The sequence below is a fragment of the Panthera leo genome, chromosome C2, assembly GCF_018350215.1.
Source record: "Panthera leo isolate Ple1 chromosome C2, P.leo_Ple1_pat1.1, whole genome shotgun sequence".
Lineage (NCBI taxonomy): Eukaryota > Metazoa > Chordata > Mammalia > Carnivora > Felidae > Panthera > Panthera leo.
Genome location: NC_056687.1, coordinates 121,625,930 through 121,646,778, shown reverse-complemented (window position 1 = coordinate 121,646,778; position 20,849 = coordinate 121,625,930). Strand labels below are relative to the sequence as shown.

General features: G+C 35.1%; 1 protein-coding gene across 2 annotated transcripts in view; it reads left to right on the top strand.

The window, feature by feature from the left end:
- The window catches only part of RASA2 (RAS p21 protein activator 2), a 122,205-nt gene that overhangs the window by 68,402 nt on the left and 32,954 nt on the right, over positions 1–20,849 (top strand). For both annotated transcript variants that reach the window (XM_042955823.1, XM_042955822.1), the window contains exons 6-15: positions 2,008–2,091; positions 4,409–4,481; positions 7,760–7,836; positions 8,791–8,892; positions 15,039–15,195; positions 15,504–15,652; positions 16,287–16,401; positions 16,828–16,902; positions 17,602–17,725; positions 20,128–20,234. In XM_042955823.1, coding sequence (XP_042811757.1) covers positions 2,008–2,091; positions 4,409–4,481; positions 7,760–7,836; positions 8,791–8,892; positions 15,039–15,195; positions 15,504–15,652; positions 16,287–16,401; positions 16,828–16,902; positions 17,602–17,725; positions 20,128–20,234 — 1,063 coding nt within the window. The remainder of the gene's footprint in view (positions 1–2,007; positions 2,092–4,408; positions 4,482–7,759; positions 7,837–8,790; positions 8,893–15,038; positions 15,196–15,503; positions 15,653–16,286; positions 16,402–16,827; positions 16,903–17,601; positions 17,726–20,127; positions 20,235–20,849) is intronic.

Genomic DNA, 20,849 nt, shown 5'->3' with positions numbered 1-20,849 from the left:
CCCTGCTTGTTTGCTCTCTCTGTCTCAAAAAAATAAACTTAAAAAAAAAAAGTAACAAAATGTAAGATAATTCAGTATACTAAGCTCATTTTCAGCATTTGTTTTCACTCCTTCATGTTTATGATAGGAGACTGTTTGATTTACCGATTAGAATAGTTGTAAAAATATTTCATAACATATGTAGCAAATAAAATAATTTGTACTTAATAATATTACTTCTGTTTGTCAGAAAACAATTTTAATGCTTTTTTTTTTTTAACATTTATTTATTTTTGAGACAGAGAGAGACAGAGCATGAACGGGGGAGGGTCAGAGAGAGGGAGACACAGAATCTGAAACAGGCTTCAGGCTCTGAGCTGTCAGCACAGAGCCCGACGCGGGGCTTGAACTCACGGACCGCGAGATCGTGACCTGAGCCGAAGTCGCATGCTTAACCAACTGAGCCACCCAGGCGCCCCTCAGAAAACAATTTTAAAAGTGTCTTACATTTAAAAGACCACTTCTGATGGTTTTTATAAATTCATACTTCCGGATTAATGGGCATCATTGTTTTGTTTTGTGAAGTATTCTTATAGAAGCCTGTGTATAATGAACTATTTTTCTCAGTTTTTTTCTACCTCATAAAATTATAGTGACTTTTCTATAATTAAGGTTTCTCATAATTAGTGTTTACATGAGATACATGTGGTATTACGAAGAGAGTAATACAATCAATATATTAAGGTGCAGTAGGGAACATACAAAGATGCTGGACTTGGGAAGCAGTTAAGAAAGTAGAAATTAAGTCTTGGCCCACTTTGTACAAGTTGTAGTACCTCTTCAGCCTTATTTTGTATTTTTTAATTTCTTACATAATCTTTTTGAGCCTTACTTTCTTCTTTAAGGTGTTTTTTCTCAAAGGCAGTTGTGGGAGTTAGATACATTTTATGAAAATAGTGGATAAAGTGCAAATGCTACATAAAAATCAGGTATCATTTTGAGGATTAGCCTGCGGTTAGCCTGAGGATTGTCAGTTTCAAACAGAACATAGTTGGAAAATTTGACTGTCCTAAGTCTAACATTAATACCCAGAATTATTATCTCGGTCTGTGCTTTCTTTGGTTAGTTAGGGGAATTTTTAAATTTTGATTTTTTTATACCCAATTTAATCGAATGAGTCATTATCATTTCTTCTTGACTCAGCACACCATATGCACTTCACCCACATATATGATCTGTGGGTTGTGGAGAGAAATAAGGATGTTGCTCAGTAGCCCACATCTTTCTACAAAGAATGCTTTCAGCAACTCTCATGAGTTTGTCTTAGGCATTAAGGAATGCAAACCCTTAGATATTAAACTAAATTTGTGGACTCAATAATATTTAGTGAGGAAATTGAGCAGACCATTAGGTTAGATTCTATGTCCTCTGTAAATACCAGTGACTTTATCCATGGAGTGGATTAGAAGATGTTGGATTTTAAGGTCTAAAACATTTTCTACAGAATGATACAGGAGCTGTTACTGAGAATCAGAATAAAAGACTACAGAATTGTGGGAGACTTGCCCTCTATTTATGAATCAGATTTGAAGTGGAAACCACAGTCATTTCCTTGTTTCTCATTCATGCTTCAGCAGAGGATGTGATGCCATAGATCTAGCTTGGTTTGTAGTTTCTCCTTTAAGGTTCACAACACATTCTTTTCCTGTTGAGAAGCCACAGCAGTGTTAGTATATTATCAAACCACAAAATGTACCTTGCTGCATACTTAGCCAGGGGATTTATGCTAAATATTATTTGGTAGTCTCAGTACTGCTTATGGCATTCTGGTTTTAAGTCCTATTTGAGAAATGTAGCATAAGTAAATAAGTGCACAATAGATGTATTTGAGGTAGGTGGTATATAGGCATACATCTGCAGACCTGTGGAAAAGCCTTAACCCTTTGAATATATTGATTTGTATTTAAAGATAATGCTTTATGTTGTTTAACTTAAATATACTATTAATTTTCTTTTATTCTTTCTTAGCATCGTGTCATGTCACGGGTTGCCTCTCATAAATGGACAAAGCTGTGACCCTTACGCAACAGTTTCTCTAGTGGGCCCTTCTAGGTAATGTGTTTTTTTTTCCCCCAGCTTTTATTTAAGTTCCAATTAGTTAACATACAGTGTGTTACTAGTTTCAGGTGTACAGTATAGTGATTCGACACTTCCATACAACATATTTGTATATGCTCATCATAAGTGCACTCCTTAATCCCCAGCTGCCCCCCTACCTCCCCTCTGGTAACCATCAGTATGTTCTCTATAGTTAACAAATCTGTTTCTTGGTTTGCCTCTGTCTCTTTTTTTCCCCTTTGCCCTTTTGTTTTGTTTCTTAAATTCCACATGTGAGTGAAATCATTATGGTATTTGTCTTTCTCTCACTGACTTATTTCACTTAGCATAATACTTTGTAGCTACATTCACATCATTGGTAGGTAATGCTTATTGAATTATTATTAGATTTTATTTTTTTACCTCTAAACAGTTTTCAAACATGCCTTTATTTTCCATAAGTACACTGATTTTTATCCAGAAATGTAAACATCTCTGAATCTGAAGATTCAGTATGTATATGGACTTAACAAATGATCTCCTTCTTTGACAGTAGGTGCTTCATTACACTGAAATGATCAGTGGTTGGCTTCTGTTCGTAACCTGGAGTTCAGAATTCAGAATAGGAGAGTGAATTATTATTAGATTTTTAAGTTTTAAAAGTTGACTTAAGAATTACAAAATTAAGGTTCTAAGAATAAATCCTAAATAGATATTTATGACACAAAGTAATGAATGCTTTGAAAGAAAGCTCTTTAGTGAGTTCTGTTATACACTTGCAACAACCAAGTCCTGTTTTTATAGAAAGAAGATGGTTGCCATTTCGGATCTGCTAGACTCTTAGACTGTGGGGAACAACATGAGTTTTATAGTAGTTAAAATATACTTTAAAACATAAACGTGGCCTTCTTCATTCATCATTGGCCTTCCTACCTTCAAATATCTTAGATTTTATGCAGGTAAAATTCTGTTTCAAGAAATGCTAGCCCAGAATAGCAAGACAGTTTCCATATTTCTGTCTGGAAAGTGGTTCAGAACTAAAAATGCCTTTTCTACTCATGGCATCTGTGCTCTACAGAAAGAATTCCAAGCTGTAGACAGACTGCTGAAGTACCAGAACATGGTAAAGTGCACCATATCATTGATTTAAATTATTTACGATAATTTATGGAAAAACCTATAGCACTTTGTATATTTTATATTTTATAACTTCATTATGATTTCTTTCAGAGCCTGACTAGACTGAAATTTGCCTACAACTTGAAGGTTTAATCAGGAAACAGCAAAATATTCCCTCCACACCAAACATATACATACATACACAGACACATACCCCTTCCCCCCACCTTCAGGCTCTCTAGGTATTCTTTTTATTTATTTATTTTTATTTTTTTCTTAATTCCAGTGTAGTTAACATACAATGTTATATTAGTTTCAGATGTACAAATACATATTTTTATTTTTTAGGAAGTCACCCGTTAAGTCACTTTAAGAAATGTATTTATATATATATATATATATATATGTCTATAAAGTACCTAGCACCTTGCCTAGTACTTACTGGGTGCTTAAACAACAGTGTGCTATTATTGCTATAGATGGTTTTAAATTTGAAAGCAGATACTCAATCCTTTAACATGCATGCTATCAGAGGGACTGAATTTTGTGTGTGTATGCTAAAAATGTTTAACCTAGTAGAGCTGTTTTTTGTTTTTGCTCATAATCTGTAGCTGAAGACACATTGTTTAGTATAATCATTTAGCAACATACAAATGGAAACTGGCATATGAATTTGGTTTTAAAAGTAATTATTGGTATTGATATTGTACTATTGTTGTATAAGATGTTAACATTGGGAGAGGCTAGGGAAAGACTGCATAGGACTTCTCTGTACATTTCTTTTCAACCTTCTCTAATTTTTTCAAATAAAAGATTTTCTAAAAAGCCACTTTGTAGCTGAGCCCCAAGAAGTAAACTGAGTTTAGTATGCTTTTTGTGTTTCTTGAGTATTTTTCAGCATACAGGTAGTCTGAATCTCATTGTCTTCCTTCTACCATTCTAAGTTTCTTCTATAAAGTAAGCTTGTCAGTCAGTGTAGTATAGCCATAGAAAGAATAATACAATCTTGTCATATCTGGATATACAAACTTGTATATTCTTTGAGTCTTTAAAGATACCTCAAAATTTTTCTCCAAGTAATATTTAAAAGTATAGTTTTCCCTGAGTCATCTTAACAGCTAAATGGAGGTCAGGCTCCCTGGTTGGAAATAGCATGTTTTATAATTGTGTACTATTAAGTTCTACAAGGTAAAACTCTACCACATTGGAACAGGAATGACCAAAAGAAGACAAAAGTAAAGAAGAAAACAAGCAATCCGCAGTTTAATGAAATCTTTTATTTTGAGGTAACTTTTTGTTTTATATAAATGTTAACATTGAATATTTAATATTGAATGCTGGCTTCTTTTTTTTAAACTATAGCCATAGTAATCATTTAATCAACTAATACAACAAAGCCTTTCTATTCTGAAAGCAGTAGAATCATGATGTAATATGATGGAGGCCCAATATATAAAACAAATAAAGGTAGATCTGTGACTGATCTGGGGACAGGAGGACTAGGGCCACACCTACTCCCTAGTCATCCTCAATATTACACCCTCCTCCAAACACCCTCCCTACCTTATCCAGCCCCCACCTGACACACAGTGGGCACCAGACTCTTGTGCACAGTACTGTATGAAAATCAGTAGTAAAGTAAGTATGATATCACTTGGTCGGAGTTCTAGTCACAGTTGACTTGGAATAAATCACTAAATCTGAAATTCACATTTATCTTGTGAAAGGATAATTTTGTGAGAGAAAACACCAGCCACCCTACCTGATAGAATTTTTAGGAGGCCTACATGTGAGAATGCTTTGAGACCATAAAGTGCTATATGATTAAGTCCTTATTATTAAGTTCTTTTTAGCTAGTTCCCTCTATGGACACATGCTTATTTTCATAGAGATCTTCAGCTGCCTTGAAGTTGCCCCAAAATACAGTGCTTTGGAGTTCTTTACTGTGGAGCATTTGTTAAATCATTTTTCATATCATTTGAAAACTATAGGGAAAAAAAAGTCAACCTCTGATTTCTAAAAGATCATGTTCCAACCATACAACATGTTGCAAGTGAGATTAACATGTAGGGAAGATTTGGAAAAAAAGTTACATTGTGTGCTTTTTCCTCTTTGTATGTGTGTTTTCTTAATGTTTTCTTAATATTTCAACGTGGGGTGAGGGCACATGTTGCCATTCCTGATGATTGTACTTTAATAAAGAAACATAGGTTAAAGAAAACACCAGAATTGAAATAAGACAAATTGTGGGGCTGGAGGGAAGGGAGAAAGAAAAACAAAAAAAAATCTACCAGTGTGACACTTTTCCATTTCCTGGCTAAGGACTTTGGTGGTTCTACATTTATCAATGACTGTTACAGCTAGCCTGCAGAAAACATGGGGCAGCTTGCAGCAAGCAGATGGCCCTTGGAAAGGCAGGGTCTAACTTCCTTGCTCCATCCACACAAACCTGTGAGGCCTAGAACATTCATTCAAAAGGCCCCGTTGTTGAGCTGATCATAAAGATTCAATCTCTGTCCTCGAGCTAAAGTAAGAGACACAAAGCACACACATGCATGCCTACACAGAGCAGTAAAATGCAGTAGATATTGAAGAGGTCAGGTAAGTTCTGCTCCAGTTAAGTCAGAACAGAGGAGTATTAGAAAGAACATTTTGAGCAGAGACATAGAGAAAAGCAGAAAGTTAGTCCACAGAATAGCAAGTAGTGATTTAACTGGAGCGTTCTGAAAGAGAATAATTGGAACAAAATTTAAAAGCTAGAGTAGGACCAACTGTGAAAGGCCTTGAGTACCTGACGGAGGTGCTTACATAGTAGCCATTGAAAATGTTTTGAGCCTGGAAATGATAGGAGTAATGCAGTGTTTTGGGAAGAATTAACCATGATCTGTGGGTCATATGTCTGAGAACAGAGATCAAGAGATTGTTATAATTAAGTTGTTAAATAAAAAACAATTAAAAAAAAAAAAGGGACAATGGGAGTCCGATCCAAGAGAGTAATAAGGAAAAACAAAGAAACAAAGGAAGGGACAGATGAGAAAGAAACTGCAAAGGGCAAGATAACAAATGGGTTATAGAAGAAAAAACAAAGGGAGCAGTCAGATGTCCTAATGGTTTCAAATCTGAAATAAGAGGAAAAAAAGTTAAGGAAAGCATAAGTGGTTTGGTTTGAGACATAACGAACTTGAGGTCCGACATGAAAACCCTCCAGTAGGCAGTTCATGACTGAAATTTAAGATGGGTGATGACTGTAGATAAAGACTCAAGATTTGCTTGCAGGGAGTCAAGGAAACCAAAAGAATAGAGATATACAATATAGGAGAAGAGCAAGGAGGCTCATTTCTGCCACTTACTAGGTATTCAGCCTTGAGCACATCTCTTAATTGGTCCCTTTAGCTTCCTCATTTTCAAGATGAGGATAATAAATCTAGCTTCAGATAAATCCTGCTTCAGAGCAGGACATTTTGATGAACAAAGAAGATAATGGATGTGAAAGCGCCTTGTAGACTGTATAACACTTTGCAGCTCTTAGAGCAAAATAAAAGATAAAACCTTGGAGAAAACCCATATTTATAGGTTCTGAGGAAGAAGATGTCCCAGAGGAAGAAGCAAAGAGATCAGGAGGTGCCAGGGGAGTGCCTGGGTAAACTCAAAGAAAAGAGTGTTTCTGGAAAAGGACGCACAGTTGTACTCAGGTGTTCAGGTAGAGGGGTCAAGTAAGATGAGAGCTACGAATTCACCATCAGACTTGGTGATCAAAAGAGGGGTTTAGGGAGGGTGAGCTGTGAGGAAGCCAGATTATAAGGAGTTACTGTAGTGAGTGGGTGTGAGGAAGTGGCAGCTCTGTAAGGGTGGATTGCAGTTTTGAGATACTGGTCTGTGAAAGGAAGGAGATAGGAAGACCGTAATTTAAGTGGAGAATTTTTCTTAGACTTAAGTGAGGTGAATAAGCTGGCGAAGAAAGCTGTAATTAAAATAGATCGAATGCTTACTGTATATCATGTGTGGGTGGAGTAGTCATAGAAAAGAGGAGGCTCATCTCATCTGTTGTTCAGAAGCAATGAAAAAACTTAATCAAGTAGAAAGACCTACATGAGAACAGACCTGTTCAGGTGGACAGTAGCTGAAGAAGTGCCTGCCAGTGGCCTTGATATTTTCAGTAAAAATGTGAGATGGAAGCGTAAGGATAGAGTTGGTATCTTGAGAAATGTGGGACAGTCTTCAAACAGCTCTTGGTATGCGCAGCTTCACCAAAATAGAACAGTTTTGCTCTTTGAGTCACCAACAGATTGCATGTGAGCCAGAGAACCTAATGTTGCTGTATATTGAGTGGATAAGGGGGGGCTTGGAGGAAAGATTGCTTTTGATATTTTTATACTGCCTCATTCTCACTTCCCTGCTACTTTCATAGCTGGTTTTGTCTTTAGCTTTTGGGTAAACTATTACCTACGCATTTTCGTCTGTTTATAATAAATAAAATTGAACATTTTAGGGATGATAGTTTTTGAAGTTCATGTAGGAAAAAAATTTTCAAACTTTTTTATCAACTAAAATATTTTGTTTGCAGGTAACAAGATCCAGTAGTTATATCAGAAAGTCCCAATTCCAGGTAGAAGAGGAGGACATCGAAAAGCTAGAAATTAGGTATATGTCTTGGAGTTTTACAGAATTGCTTTTTTTGGTGCCAGAAGAAAATCTTAAATTTAATTGAAAAAGGTGAACCAAGCTTAATAGAATTCTCTTTAGCAAGTTGCTTGATGAAACTCTAATTTAAATTCATATTATCTTCTCAAAATCTGATTGCTTTGCAGAAATAGTCAAGGTGTATTTATTTAAAACCAAAGATGACCTAGTTTTCACCTAGTTTATTATATTTTTAATTTTCACAAATATAATTGTTCTTTAAAATTCTAAATCATAGCATAATGGATGCAAAGAGTATATAGAAAAGTAATTATATATTAGCCAATTTAGAAATAATTTTTTTATTCTTCTTAACATATCTGCTGTCTAACAGAAATTTCAGTGAGGTAAGAAGTCTTGTAAGATAATTCAACAGGTGCATGTGTTTGAAGTTTGTGTTATTTAGGTCTTAAGTATATGCTGTTTGGGAGGGGAAAGTTCGATAAGTGCATGTTTAGGTGTGGTGTTAACAGTGTGGTAAAGGGTGCATTAGTCACATGTTTGGAATGATCAGGTAATGTATTTTTCTAAATCACCTATCTTTTCATATTAACTGGTTCCAGTTGAAAAAGAAACTATAGTCTTGTGTTGGTTTCTTTTCTCAAATTCAACAAAGTAACTCTAGTTCCCCCTGCCACAGGTTAAAATGAAGCCTAGACTTCGAAACTAAGAAACATAAGTGCTTTCTTTTAGACCATTTAAAGTGGTTTACTTTCTGTGCTTATCAATAAAAGCTACTGCAATATTTTGTTTTCTTAGTTTAGATAGTGAGGTATATGACAATGCTAACATCTCTTACTCTTAAAGCATGTAAAATTAATGCTATAATACAACCAAAGTAATTTGAAACTACCTGGTGGTGTGCATTCTCTTAAACATTGTTTGCAAAAAATAAAGCCAGTTTAAAATTTTCAGGATCGACTTGTGGAACAATGGAAACCTGGTCCAGGATATTTTCCTAGGGGAGATTAAGGTTCCTGTGAATGTGTTAAGAAATGATTCCTCTCATCAGGCCTGGTAAGAAGACACATTCTAGTGAACTCCATAGTAGGTCATCACCTTTAATACACTGTACATGCAAATAAATGCTTACAATAAGCATATTTTTAAATTTGTAGTGGAATAAGCCAGGAGTCATTAACTTTAATTGATTTGGTTATTTATTTTTGCGGAAATAGAAGTACATTGATGGCTTTATGACTTGACTTCTAATACTCAGATACAAGAACTGAATTGTCTAGGAATATTGTTCTGTTCGAAAACTAAATCTTAACTCTAAGGAGAAACTGGAAATCATTTAAAACATGAGAGTTGCCCACGTGAGATGATGCTTGGTCACAGATCAGCATCTGCAGTACAGAAGCTTTATTAATGGTTGTGGGAACTGTGGATGTTTGAAAGCAAAGGGTTTATGGTAGAGAATCAGCTGTTTATGGGATCTTACCAGTGATTTTCCTTTACCACACCCCGCTGAAATGCACTATGGATGGCCCTGCTATTATTTTCTAAATGTCTAGGGTCCAGATGTTAAGCTGATTCAGTGAACGCTTTTTTCAGATGCTCTGGTGGCTCAACCATGGTTACAGTATTATTTTCATTATGTCTGTTACAGTGACATTAAACTGATGGTAGATGGAACTTCATGTTCACACATTAAACTGATGTTAGCTTCCTTAGGAGAATCGATGTGAAACTATCATTTTTTTCTGTCTACAGTACTTACAAACATGCCTGTTCCTGCCCTCTTCCAGTAGGTTGGCCAGTAACCCTCATGCTAGACTTGGGCTTCTACTTAGCATAAGAGAGCAGGCCTTTCTCATTTGCCTCTAAGGTTCACTGTTTAGAACTCCGTTTCAGTGCCTGAAGAGGAGTTGAAACTGAGTGGTTAGGTGTTTGTTACTGTTGGCATCAGTCTCATTTGTGTTTAAAAGAGCCTGCCTCTCCATATTGACTGTCAGACATTCTTCCCTTTGAACTCTGTTGTCCTCAAGCAGTTATCCCTTATAGATGGATTTTTAGACTCTTAAAATTTTTACTTTATTTTTGCCTCTTGCTAATACATATCTAAGATTTATGGGTCTTTCTGGTGGCATTTTGTATAATTTCTAAAATGTATCCACAGTGGTGTTGGGGGGGGGGGTTAAACTTACTCACTTTGAAAATTGACGAATAGCCTTTGAGGCCTGTCACATCACCCACCCCACATCCCATGTCTTCTTTCACCTTCCATAAAGTAGCATGCATTTTAAAATGAAAATGTCTACACTCAGTTTGTCAAGTCTTTAAAACTTTATGGTATGCCACTTGGTACAAAATAAAAAGTGAGTTGTTATGCCGCCCAGGACCCCTCAAAGTGGACCTGAAATGTGCTACCCAGCCTGTATTTTTTTTTTTTTAACTTTTTTTTTAAGTTTATTTTTGAGACAGAGAGAGACAGAGCATGAACGGGGGAGGGTCAGAGAGAGCGGGAGACACAGAATCGGAAGCAGGCTCCAGGCTCTGAGCTGTCAACACAGAGCCCAATGCGGGGCTTGAACTCATGGACCGCGAGATCGTGACCTGAGCCGAAGTCGGACGCTTAACCGACTCAGCCACCCAGGTGCCCCAACCCAGCCTGTATTTTAAGTAAGACTGTTTCCAGACAGGCCCTCCAAGTTTGGCAAAACTTTGTCCAACTACTTTGGCAGGTTGTAAAGAACACTAACAGAAATTAGTTTTATTCCAGTAGATTTTTTTTTTTTTTTTGCCAATAGTATTTTAAAATATTTTTAAGTTACCTGCCGAAAGTGTAAGTGCTGAAATTTATATAGCGTGAAATAGAAACATCTGCCAATTCATTTATACTTCCACAGATATAAGGAAATATAAAAATGTGAATGCCATTTCTTTTTAAATTAGAAATTAAACTCTTAGGCTCCTTTGTCATTGGTAGAGCTCTGGCACCCCCTTGTGGGATTGATGGTAACTGCATGAAAACACAGGAAAAGCTTTATTTACCTTTAGGATTTCAGGCATATTCTTTCTAATCTTGGTAGTAGGAAAGAGGATAATTACCAATAATGTAATCCTATCATTTGAAAAGTTTCAAATTGCTTTCCTTTTTCACATAATTTCCAGTTAGTATTTGTCTATTGTAGTTTTTCTTGAAAACTGATTGTAATGGTTCCAGTTTAGTTTTATTTTCAAATTACAGCATGATTCAATCATTCCCCATTCATATCTTGAGCTTTCAGTTCCTTGGTGATGATGTGTGTTCTTTATTCTGAAACTTCTGTCAGATGTGAGTAGCTTGTTAGTGTTGATAGTAGCTAGTTTCAACTTTAACCTTGTAGATAATAGAATTTTACTTGATTTTTTTTGAATCAGTAATTACTCACATGCTTCACAGTTCAAAAGGTAGAAATCTGTGCCTTGTGTCAGTCCCTCAGCTAATCATTTCCACATTTTCGAGGCAGTCACGGTTTTGAGTTTCTGGAAATATTTTATGAAATACAACCCAATACATATATATCCTTTGTCCCCTTCTTTACACAAATGGGTACATATACTGTATCCTGCTCTGCACCTTGCTTTCCTCACCTAGCAGTTTAGTAGAACGTCAGTAAATATTCGTAGACCCCTGGTAGTGGTGAAGAGTATGGACTCTGGAAATGTATTGCCTTGGTTCAAATCCCACATCTGTCATAACTTGGACAAGTTATTCCACCACCTTGGCTTTGCTTTCTCTGGCTATAAAGGGGATTGTACAAATAGTACCTGCCTCCCAGAGTTGTTAGAGGATGAAATGCACTCATCCTCATAAATGAAAGCAAGCTACGAGTGCTGTGGCCGTGGGTGTAGCTCATGCTCTCCTCATTATAGTGATTGCTGTTGTCGTCACCATTCCTCCACAGCAGTACTTACAGAGTTTCTGTCTGCATCCTTTGTTTTCACACCAGTATTCCATTGTTTGGAATGTTATAAAGAGAACCTTAGAGGCAGTCTTGTTCAATCTCAATTCACCAGTCCCCTCCATGTCAGAGAATTAACGTGTGCAAAACCTTTTTATGACTGTAAAATTGGTACAGTAATTTTCCTCTCAATGATTCAACATATAAAAGAGACTGAATATGGGGACATTGCTTAAGATTTAAGATGGGTAGATACAATCTTAGAGAGGCAGAACCAAGTTGTAAGTGTAGTACAGGTAATTTTTTTCTACTACACATGAAAAACACTAGTTAAAATAGAAGGGGAATTTTAGAACAATAAGAAAGGATTTCAAAGAGGCAAACATGGGTAGGTACTGCCCATTTAAGTACAGTCAAGGGGGATGGAGATTCTGTTCTAGAAGTATTACTATTTCCTTAGCAAAACTACTGTCTTAGCTGAGATATTAAGACTATTTCAATCTCTCTGTTGTATCCCTGTACTCATCATAGTACCTTCTGATAACATGGCTTTCCAAATAGCTTACCAAAAGGTAAAAAATGGGTTAGTCAAATTGACTAAAAATTGTGTTAACAGATACAAAAAAGTATATTAGTTGCAGATGGGAGATGGTGATAATTGTTGAAGACAAGTGATAAATGAGGTGAGTCGAGGGTATTCATTATTAATATTATCAGTCTTCTCCCTACTTTTGTGAATGAACATTTGCATAAGAAAACATATTGGTTGCAATAAAAAGTACAGGTATTTTTGCTGCTTGACTTTTGTATTTCTTTTCTTAAACTTAGAAATTGGCTTTCTGCTTTAAATATGTCAGTCTCTGTGCTCATCATTGGAGTTCAAGTTAAATTTAAATAAAGCAAGGTATCTGAATTTACAGGTCTACAAAACATATACTGGATTGTGGAAATTGACCAAAGTAATGCCCTTGTCAAAATGTTGGGTGATCAACCAACTAGACTTTTCCGTAGAGGTACTTCTGGGTAACTTTTGCTAACAGGCTTATTTGCAGTTATTTTCTCAGACAAATCTTTAAGTCATTATTTCTCAAATGGGAGAGTAGAAATTCTAAAGGCTGGTCTTTTGAGATAGAGATTCCTCTTTTGTGGGTAGTGATATAATTTCTGTATAATTTCTTCTCCCTTTATTATCATCCCCTCATCTTATAAATTTTGCTTGCTTGGTTCTCTGGTTCCCATTTATGTCTTTAATTATATCTTTCTCAGAACTAATGAATATTCTATTAAACCCTTGCTACCTTCTGTTTTTAAACAAGTTAGTGTATCTAACTATGGGAAGGCCATAGATGATAAATATCTAAATATCACCAAAAGTAAATATCAAAATTACTGATAGACCTTTATAAAAAGCATTCCAGGTAGTAGGCAAAGGAGGAATGATAGAATTCTAAAACTATCATTTTGCAATCTGACTCTAGGCAGTGCTCATTAATGACTGCTAATATCACAAAAGGAGCAGCAGACATTAGTGACTTTTGGTAGAACTATACAACACTATACAATCAGTGAAATGTTCTTGCCAGAATATCAAATCTGAATCTAACCAAGCCTCTAGATCTAACTGCCATTATACAGGAAGTACAGAGAGGGCAAAGAACATGTTAGTGACATCATGGAGATGGAGTTAGATTTAGCATAATCCCAAATGTGGAAAATTCTAACTACCCAATTTCTTAGGGGGTAGAGGGAATCTATAGATTAAACTTAAGTGTCAACCAGTTACAGTCTATGGACCTTGGATTTGAACAAACTGTGGAAAACTGTTTATGATAAAGGTTAGGAGAGTTTGAACACTTACTATATAATGATGGTTTTTTAAAGTTATGTATAGTGATATATATTGAAATATTTATAAATAAAATTATAAGATGCCTAGAAATTGTTTTAAAATGAGACAGGAATGGGATGGGGAGGAGTGGAGAGAGGTATGGCTGAAACAAGAATAGCCTTGAATCAGTGATATAACTAAAGCCAGATGATGGGTACATGGAAGGTTCAGTATATGTTACCTTCTTTACTTTTGTATGTATTTTGAAATTTCCATGATACAAAGTCTTTAAAAATAACTAATAGTTTTATGATTTTGGTCCTACAAACTTCTCTTGATTCCTTTTTTTTTTTTTTTTTTTTTTTAGTTTATTTATTTATTTTGAGAGAGAGAGAATGTGAGCAGGAGAGGGTCAGAGAGAGGGAGAGAGACAATTCCAAGCAGGCTCCACACTATCAGCATGGAGCCTGACATGGGGCTCGAACCCACGAACCATGAGATCATGGCCTGAGCTCCAACCAGGAGTCAGATGCTTAACCGACTAAGCCACCCAGGCGCTCGACTTCTCTTGATTTCTAAATAGTTCTCTTTCCTTGGAAAACTTTAAAGCTGTCTCTGTTTTTGCATATATATTTACATATATATTTTTTGCCTTCTACTTACCTGAAAAAAAATCGTGTAAATCTGATTTCTGCAGATAAAAATATTTTCAGTGTAGTTACACTGTTACTCCTTTAATAATATAAAAAATAAGTTCAAATTTTTACATATATAAGATTTACTTTGTGTGTGGGTTTTCTTTTTTTTTTTTTTTTTTTTTTTTTTTTGAGAGAGAGAGTGAGAGCGAGTCGGGGAGGGGCAGAGAGATAGGGAGACAATCAGAAGTAGGCTCCAGGCTCTGAGCTGTCAGCAGAGTCCAATGCAGGGCTCGAACTCACAATCCGTGAGATCATGACCTGAGCCGAAGTCGGACACTCAACTGACTGAGCCACCCAGGTGCCCCTATAAGATTTACTTTAAAACAAGATCATTTATGCCTACTTGTCGTATGTCTTACCTATTTCAGCTAAATGTGTATTTCTTAAATTCAGTTGTTATTTTTGATTATGCATTGGATTTTAAATGTTTTACTTTTTATCATCTTTTCCTAAATCTGCAAACTAATCAAACTCTCATTCAGTGCTTTTGAGATCTTAATTTTTATATTACCTGTACTTTTTGTTTCCCAGATAAAAATCTATATAAAGCCTTCCATTTCAATATACAACCAGTATTAAACCCCTGAAGATTGGTAGTTGACTACTTATAAAGTGTCCTAACCTTAAGTGAACTTAAGTACTAAGTTCACTTTTTTGGTTTAGGCTTTTCATAGCTTAGCTGTTTGTTTACCTCGTTGACTTAGATGCTCATTCTCATCTCATGGAATTGATTGTGTTTTTACTTAGGTACTTGCTACAACCAAGAGACAATGGAAACAAGTCATCTAAAACTGATGATCTGGGGTCTCTTAGATTAAATATATGTTATACAGAAGACTACGTACTTCCTTCAGAGTACTATGGTCCTTTGAAAACTTTGCTGCTAAAGTCACCAGATGTTCAGGTACTTTAAAAATCTTAAGTGTATAATTTAATATGAAAAGGCTAAAGTAATTCTGTAAGTAGTTAGGAAAAGATTTCACAGTATCAAGTTTTATTAAAATAGTCAGTATATACATTTATCTGAACCACAGTACTTTGATTCCAGTAAATGCTTAAAATTTCATCTCTGAGAAAAGTTTAAAAAGTTAAATATTCTATGCAACAGTAATAGTCAATGAATATGCTTGAGTTGCTTTTACAGGCTAGTGATTGAACATTTAGTCATATTTCCTTGATTTTGTGCTTGTTTTCTGCCTTTCTATATTCTAGCCGATATCTGCCTCAGCTGCTTACATTTTGGGTGAAATTTGTCGAGATAAAAATGACGCTGTTTTGCCCCTTGTCCGACTGCTGCTGCATCACGATAAACTTGTTCCTTTTGCCACTGCAGTGGCTGAATTAGACTTGAAGGATACACAGTAAGAGTTATATTCAAATGTTAATTATGTTTGTTAAAATTGCATCTGAGTTTGCCAAATTGTTTTTGTAATTTGAGTTCTTTTGTATTGACCACCCTCACTGGATAGGAGTCTGAAAGGAACTGCTTAGCAAGAAATAAAAGGCAGTTCAAGTTAGCAAATGGCATCCACCAACAGCAACATTGACAGTTAATGAAGGATTTTTTTTTTATTCAGTATTGAAATTTCCTGTTACTAATCTTTGCTGCTGCCTGTAATGATTCACATGTCACAAATAAAATTCCAGGGTTATTTTTTCCCTTCACCCGTTATGTATCACCCTTATATACACAGGTATGACATTATGAAAAGCAGTCAGGTCACTTCCCCTTCCTGTCATAGTACTGTCTTACACACACGCACATACTCCACTTTTGTAGTTCATAAATATAGTTTGCTTTTTTTTTTTTTTTAACTTAATATTTTTGGTGAGTAGTTTGGGTAAGTTTGAAAATCCTAATGGCAACAAGCTTTTAAATGGATGATAAAAATTACTAAAATTGTATGTATAACCAGAGTCACATATCTCATATTATTGGTTTCCTAGCCTTTGTTTACTGCACTTGGTTTCACCTTATTTCTGTTTGTATTTCAGAGATGCAAATACAATTTTTAGAGGAAATTCCTTGGCTACCCGATGTCTGGATGAGATGATGAAAATAGTGGGAGGGCACTACCTGAAAGTAACATTAAAACCTATTCTAGATGAGGTACCGAATATACCTCTGATAATAATAGTCTGTGTGGCCTTATGAAATAGTGTTCCCTTCATGAAGTAACCTAGTGACAGGAATGATACACCCGTTCATGTATTACTGAAAGAATAAGGGTGAACACTTCAGAAGCAGGATAAATGATTTACCTTTCCATCAGTGGATTTTTACTTGAAGGGCACATTGAATATAATCTACATAATGGTTGTTGTTACTGGATTTCTGTTTTTAGCTAGTTTCAGATACATGAGAAATACATTTTAACAGTTCTTTTGGAGTATTGTACACATTATCTCTGGATGGGGGTTATAAACTTTGTTACAATTTTAACTTTTTAAAATTATCAGAAAAAGAATAGTTCTTTTCACTTTGCAAAATTATTTGGAAAAGAGCAATTAAATGAAAAATTAATCGATTTTCCAGATATGTGAATCCTCAAAATCCTGTGAAATTGATCCTATTAAGTTGAAAGAGGGAGATAATGTAGAAAACAATAAGGTAAGTCCTTGTGATCTTTATGACTACATTAAAATGGGCCTTCTCCCATATGTGATCTTCCATAATGCTCTCTGGAAGGATGTAGTGCTTCTTATTCTTTACTTAATGCTCATACTATTAGCAGCATTTCCCATGTCTCGTTTTTAGAATATTGTTATTTCCTCATTAGGATTCACTTTATTTTTGTTCTTGATTATCTTCTCTTTGGCTCTGGGAACAGTAGTGGAGTAAGGCTGTATCCGGTTGCAGCCTCCATTCTAGCCATTCCTTTGGGGTCAGACTGATCAGGCTAAGTGGCACAATGACTTGGTCAATCAGCATTTTCGTTGTCTCTGGGAAAACAATGATGTGAGAGTCACAAGTTTTCTCTGCAGTAGATAAAATTGCCACAGTGTCCATGTGCCTGCATATCTGAGTTATTTCCCTGATTTCTCTTCAGATCATTTTATTCTCTGTTGCTTCTTGTGAAGTTTCTTCCATACATTCACCAGTTATATTTAGCTAGTCTCAATCTCATTTGTTAAATGAAGTCAGGATGTAAATTGTCCTTTAACTAAGTGAGTTTAGAGAAGGGAAGCAGAACTTTAGAATACTAGATAGTAGCTGCCAAATCTCATTTTCACTGCATTGTTTTCTGTAAAGGCTGTGGAAAATGTATAAAAGTTAAAATCCTGATGTTTCCCTTGTTAAATCCTACAGGAGAATCTGCGCTACTACGTAGACAAGTTATTCAGTACGATTGTAAAATCAAGTATGAGCTGCCCCACTGTAATGTGTGATACCTTTTATTCCCTAAGGCAAATGGCTACTCAGCGATTTCCTAGTAAGTGCCTTGTTTTACTAAAACATGCCATTTCTTTTTCTGTATTGGATATTGTTGTGTAGATTTACTGTGGATTTGGCTTATGTACAATGTTTAAGGTTTATAGGTACAATCTTTTCAAAATAAATACAGCTTTTTAATGAAACATCTACTTTTATTTCCTTACAGTCTCAAAACAAATTGTTTTCTTTCAATATAATGACAACTTTATACAAAGAACAAATAAAAAATCACCATTATTTTTAAGAAAGGCAAACATTTAGAACTGTAACATAATAAACATTTATACTAGGTACTTACGAGATTGTTAAATGTAATAAACAAAAACACCTTTGTAATTTGTACCAGCTACTTTTGTCACTTGTGTGCATTTAAATAATGAGAATTTTTAGTTCAGTACAACTATGACTGGATTTGACAGTTTGTGAATGCTAAGGTTTTGGTGGTAGGACAATTTTATAGAAATTACATAGAAATTTTATAGAAATTACAATTTTATAGAAATGTCTGGAGACATTAGAAACATCTCTGTTACAATAGACCTAGAATTTTGAGATACATATGTTAATCAACACATGCTTTAATTTTGCAAAAGCGGCTATGTCAAGGCTTTGTTTAGAAACGTTGCTATCTCTGATTGTCAATATTTGGAGTTATTCTACTTTTATGCATATCTGATAAGTAAATAACTTTGCTATAGCTGTTTTTCCAGATCTGCCTGTAATAGGGGGAGGGGAGAGGAGGTAAGGTAGCTACTTAAATTATTAGTCTTACCCAGCCGTGTGAGAGTATAAGCGTATTTCTGTAACCATCTGAAGAAATTTTGCTATTTTACCATGCTCTTTCAAGTGTATGAGTATGTATGTGCACACACAGTGTATACAGTTATCTGTCCCTCCACTAAATTTACCCAGTGGTAAAGTTATGGGACTGAATTGTCTAACTAACGTGTATAAATTCAGCCCTGGATGTCTTTGCTAATTCTACTAAAGACATAATCAACTTCAAATAAGTATACTAAATCTAGTTTTTACAACACAAATAAGGGGAGCAGAGACATTAAACATATGGCAAGATGCTCACTGAAATTATACTTTTAAATAGTGAGTTAAATCATGACAAACACAATGAGTGTTTATTTTGTGAACACACACAGTCCTACTCTCATGCCTACACTACCATATGCATTGTCTCCTGCTCTCATGCTCACAACCACCATATGTGTGATCTCCTGTTCTCACGCTCACACTCACTCATGGGTACTGCTCCCCTTAGGTAAATAATGAAACTGAGATTTAGAAAAGTTATGTAACTTGCCCAAGGTCCAAGACATGGCCAGCAGAAAGAAGGGTCTCCAACCTGAGTCTGGCTTATTCCAAAGAATACAAAGCATACAATAGTCATTGTACTCTACACCACCCACTGATCTTGGCCTTAAAGTATGTTTAATTATGATTATAGAAATGATCTAAAACACATTTTATGGCTTTTTATAAATGCAAATGTGTCTTCTATTCTTTTTGTTGGCTTAAATGTTCGTATGTTTTCATATTCTCAGTAGACTACAGTAGTGATAGTTTTGTTGTTAGAAAACATTTCATATTTTCCCATTTGTTCTTCTGTTACCTTAGGAAGGTGAGTGGAAAGTCAGGGAGGAGACAATGAGTGGACAGCAATTACTAAAGCAGCACAGGTTAAATGACTTGCCCATGATTACCTGTTGAGTGACTTACAAGAGTTAAACCAAATACAGACCTTCTCCCCCCTCACCACTTGCATCTGTCATCTCACTGTCAGGTTAAGTGTTGACTCCAGTCTGAAACAAAAGCTGTAGGTGAAATGACAAAAAACAAAAATGGTCTTCAGTTCATCTTCATTTTTATATGGAATATTGATATCTTTTTTAAAGGAAAGATTTTCACTTGGTTGTTTTTATTGCATCATCTTTGATGTTATCAAGACTTTTGAGGGAAAATTGAAACAATATCCTAGAACTGAAAATAATGTATCCTAGTCTTAAGGGTTTCAGTATAACCATGAGGTAGTAGTGCTAGATACCACTTGTATTGTTGCAATTTCAGGAGCCTCTTCTTGCAGATGAGCAAAGAGGTATTTTCCAAAGTAAAATATTTCTGAAGACCTGGTAGCTTTGCCTTTCATTTTATTAATTAATTATTTTTTATTGTTCCTTTCTGATTTTTTTAGCCAGAGGTTTAATTTAGTCATAATCATTACTTTAATTTAGTCATAATCATTACTACCATTTCATCAACTCAATCCCCACTAGACAAATTATATTGATCTCCTATTTAGTTTGTTTTTTTCAATATTTTTCACTTTGTCATCTTTGTTTTTTAATTCAGTGTTTTTGTGCATGACATTTCACCATTTTTTTCCTGCAGATGACCCTCATGTTCAGTATTCTGCAGTGAGCAGCTTTGTATTTCTTCGTTTCTTTGCTGTAGCCGTAGTATCACCTCATACTTTTCATTTGCGACCTCATCATCCAGTAAGTGTTGTTCTTCTCAAAGCTTTATTCCATTTTTATTTATTTTTATTTAAAAAAGATAAAATAACAAGCCAGTTTCACTTGGCTTTCTTGTAACTGGTACTTAAATTTACTTGGCATTTTTCTTAGCCATTTCAGCCTTTCAGAGAAGGCTAAAAATTCTATTTTTTGTTATTAAAAAGATATTATACAAAAGTAATAAAATGTGGATAGTTGTTGAAGCTTGATGATAGTTGCAGAGAAGATCCATTATATTTACCATTATATTTGCTATTGTGTGTGTGTGTGTAAATTTCCATAGTAGTAGGGTTGTTTGTTTGCTTGTTTTCCATGAGTTACAGGTTTAGTTTAATCTTAAAGGTATTTTTAAATCTCACAGAAATTTGAAGAGATTTATTTCTGAAAGGTGTAGAAACTTTGGAATATAATTTGTTTGGTATCTCCACATTTTTACTTTTTATCCACCTGATATTATAAATATATGAGATTTAAAACTTTAAAAACATTCTGAAATCCTATTTATTTATATCTGAATGTGTACTGTGTAGATCTATGTGTTAACATTTTAAAACTCCTATTTTTGCTGTTTGTTTCCTTGTCATACAGAATATTTTT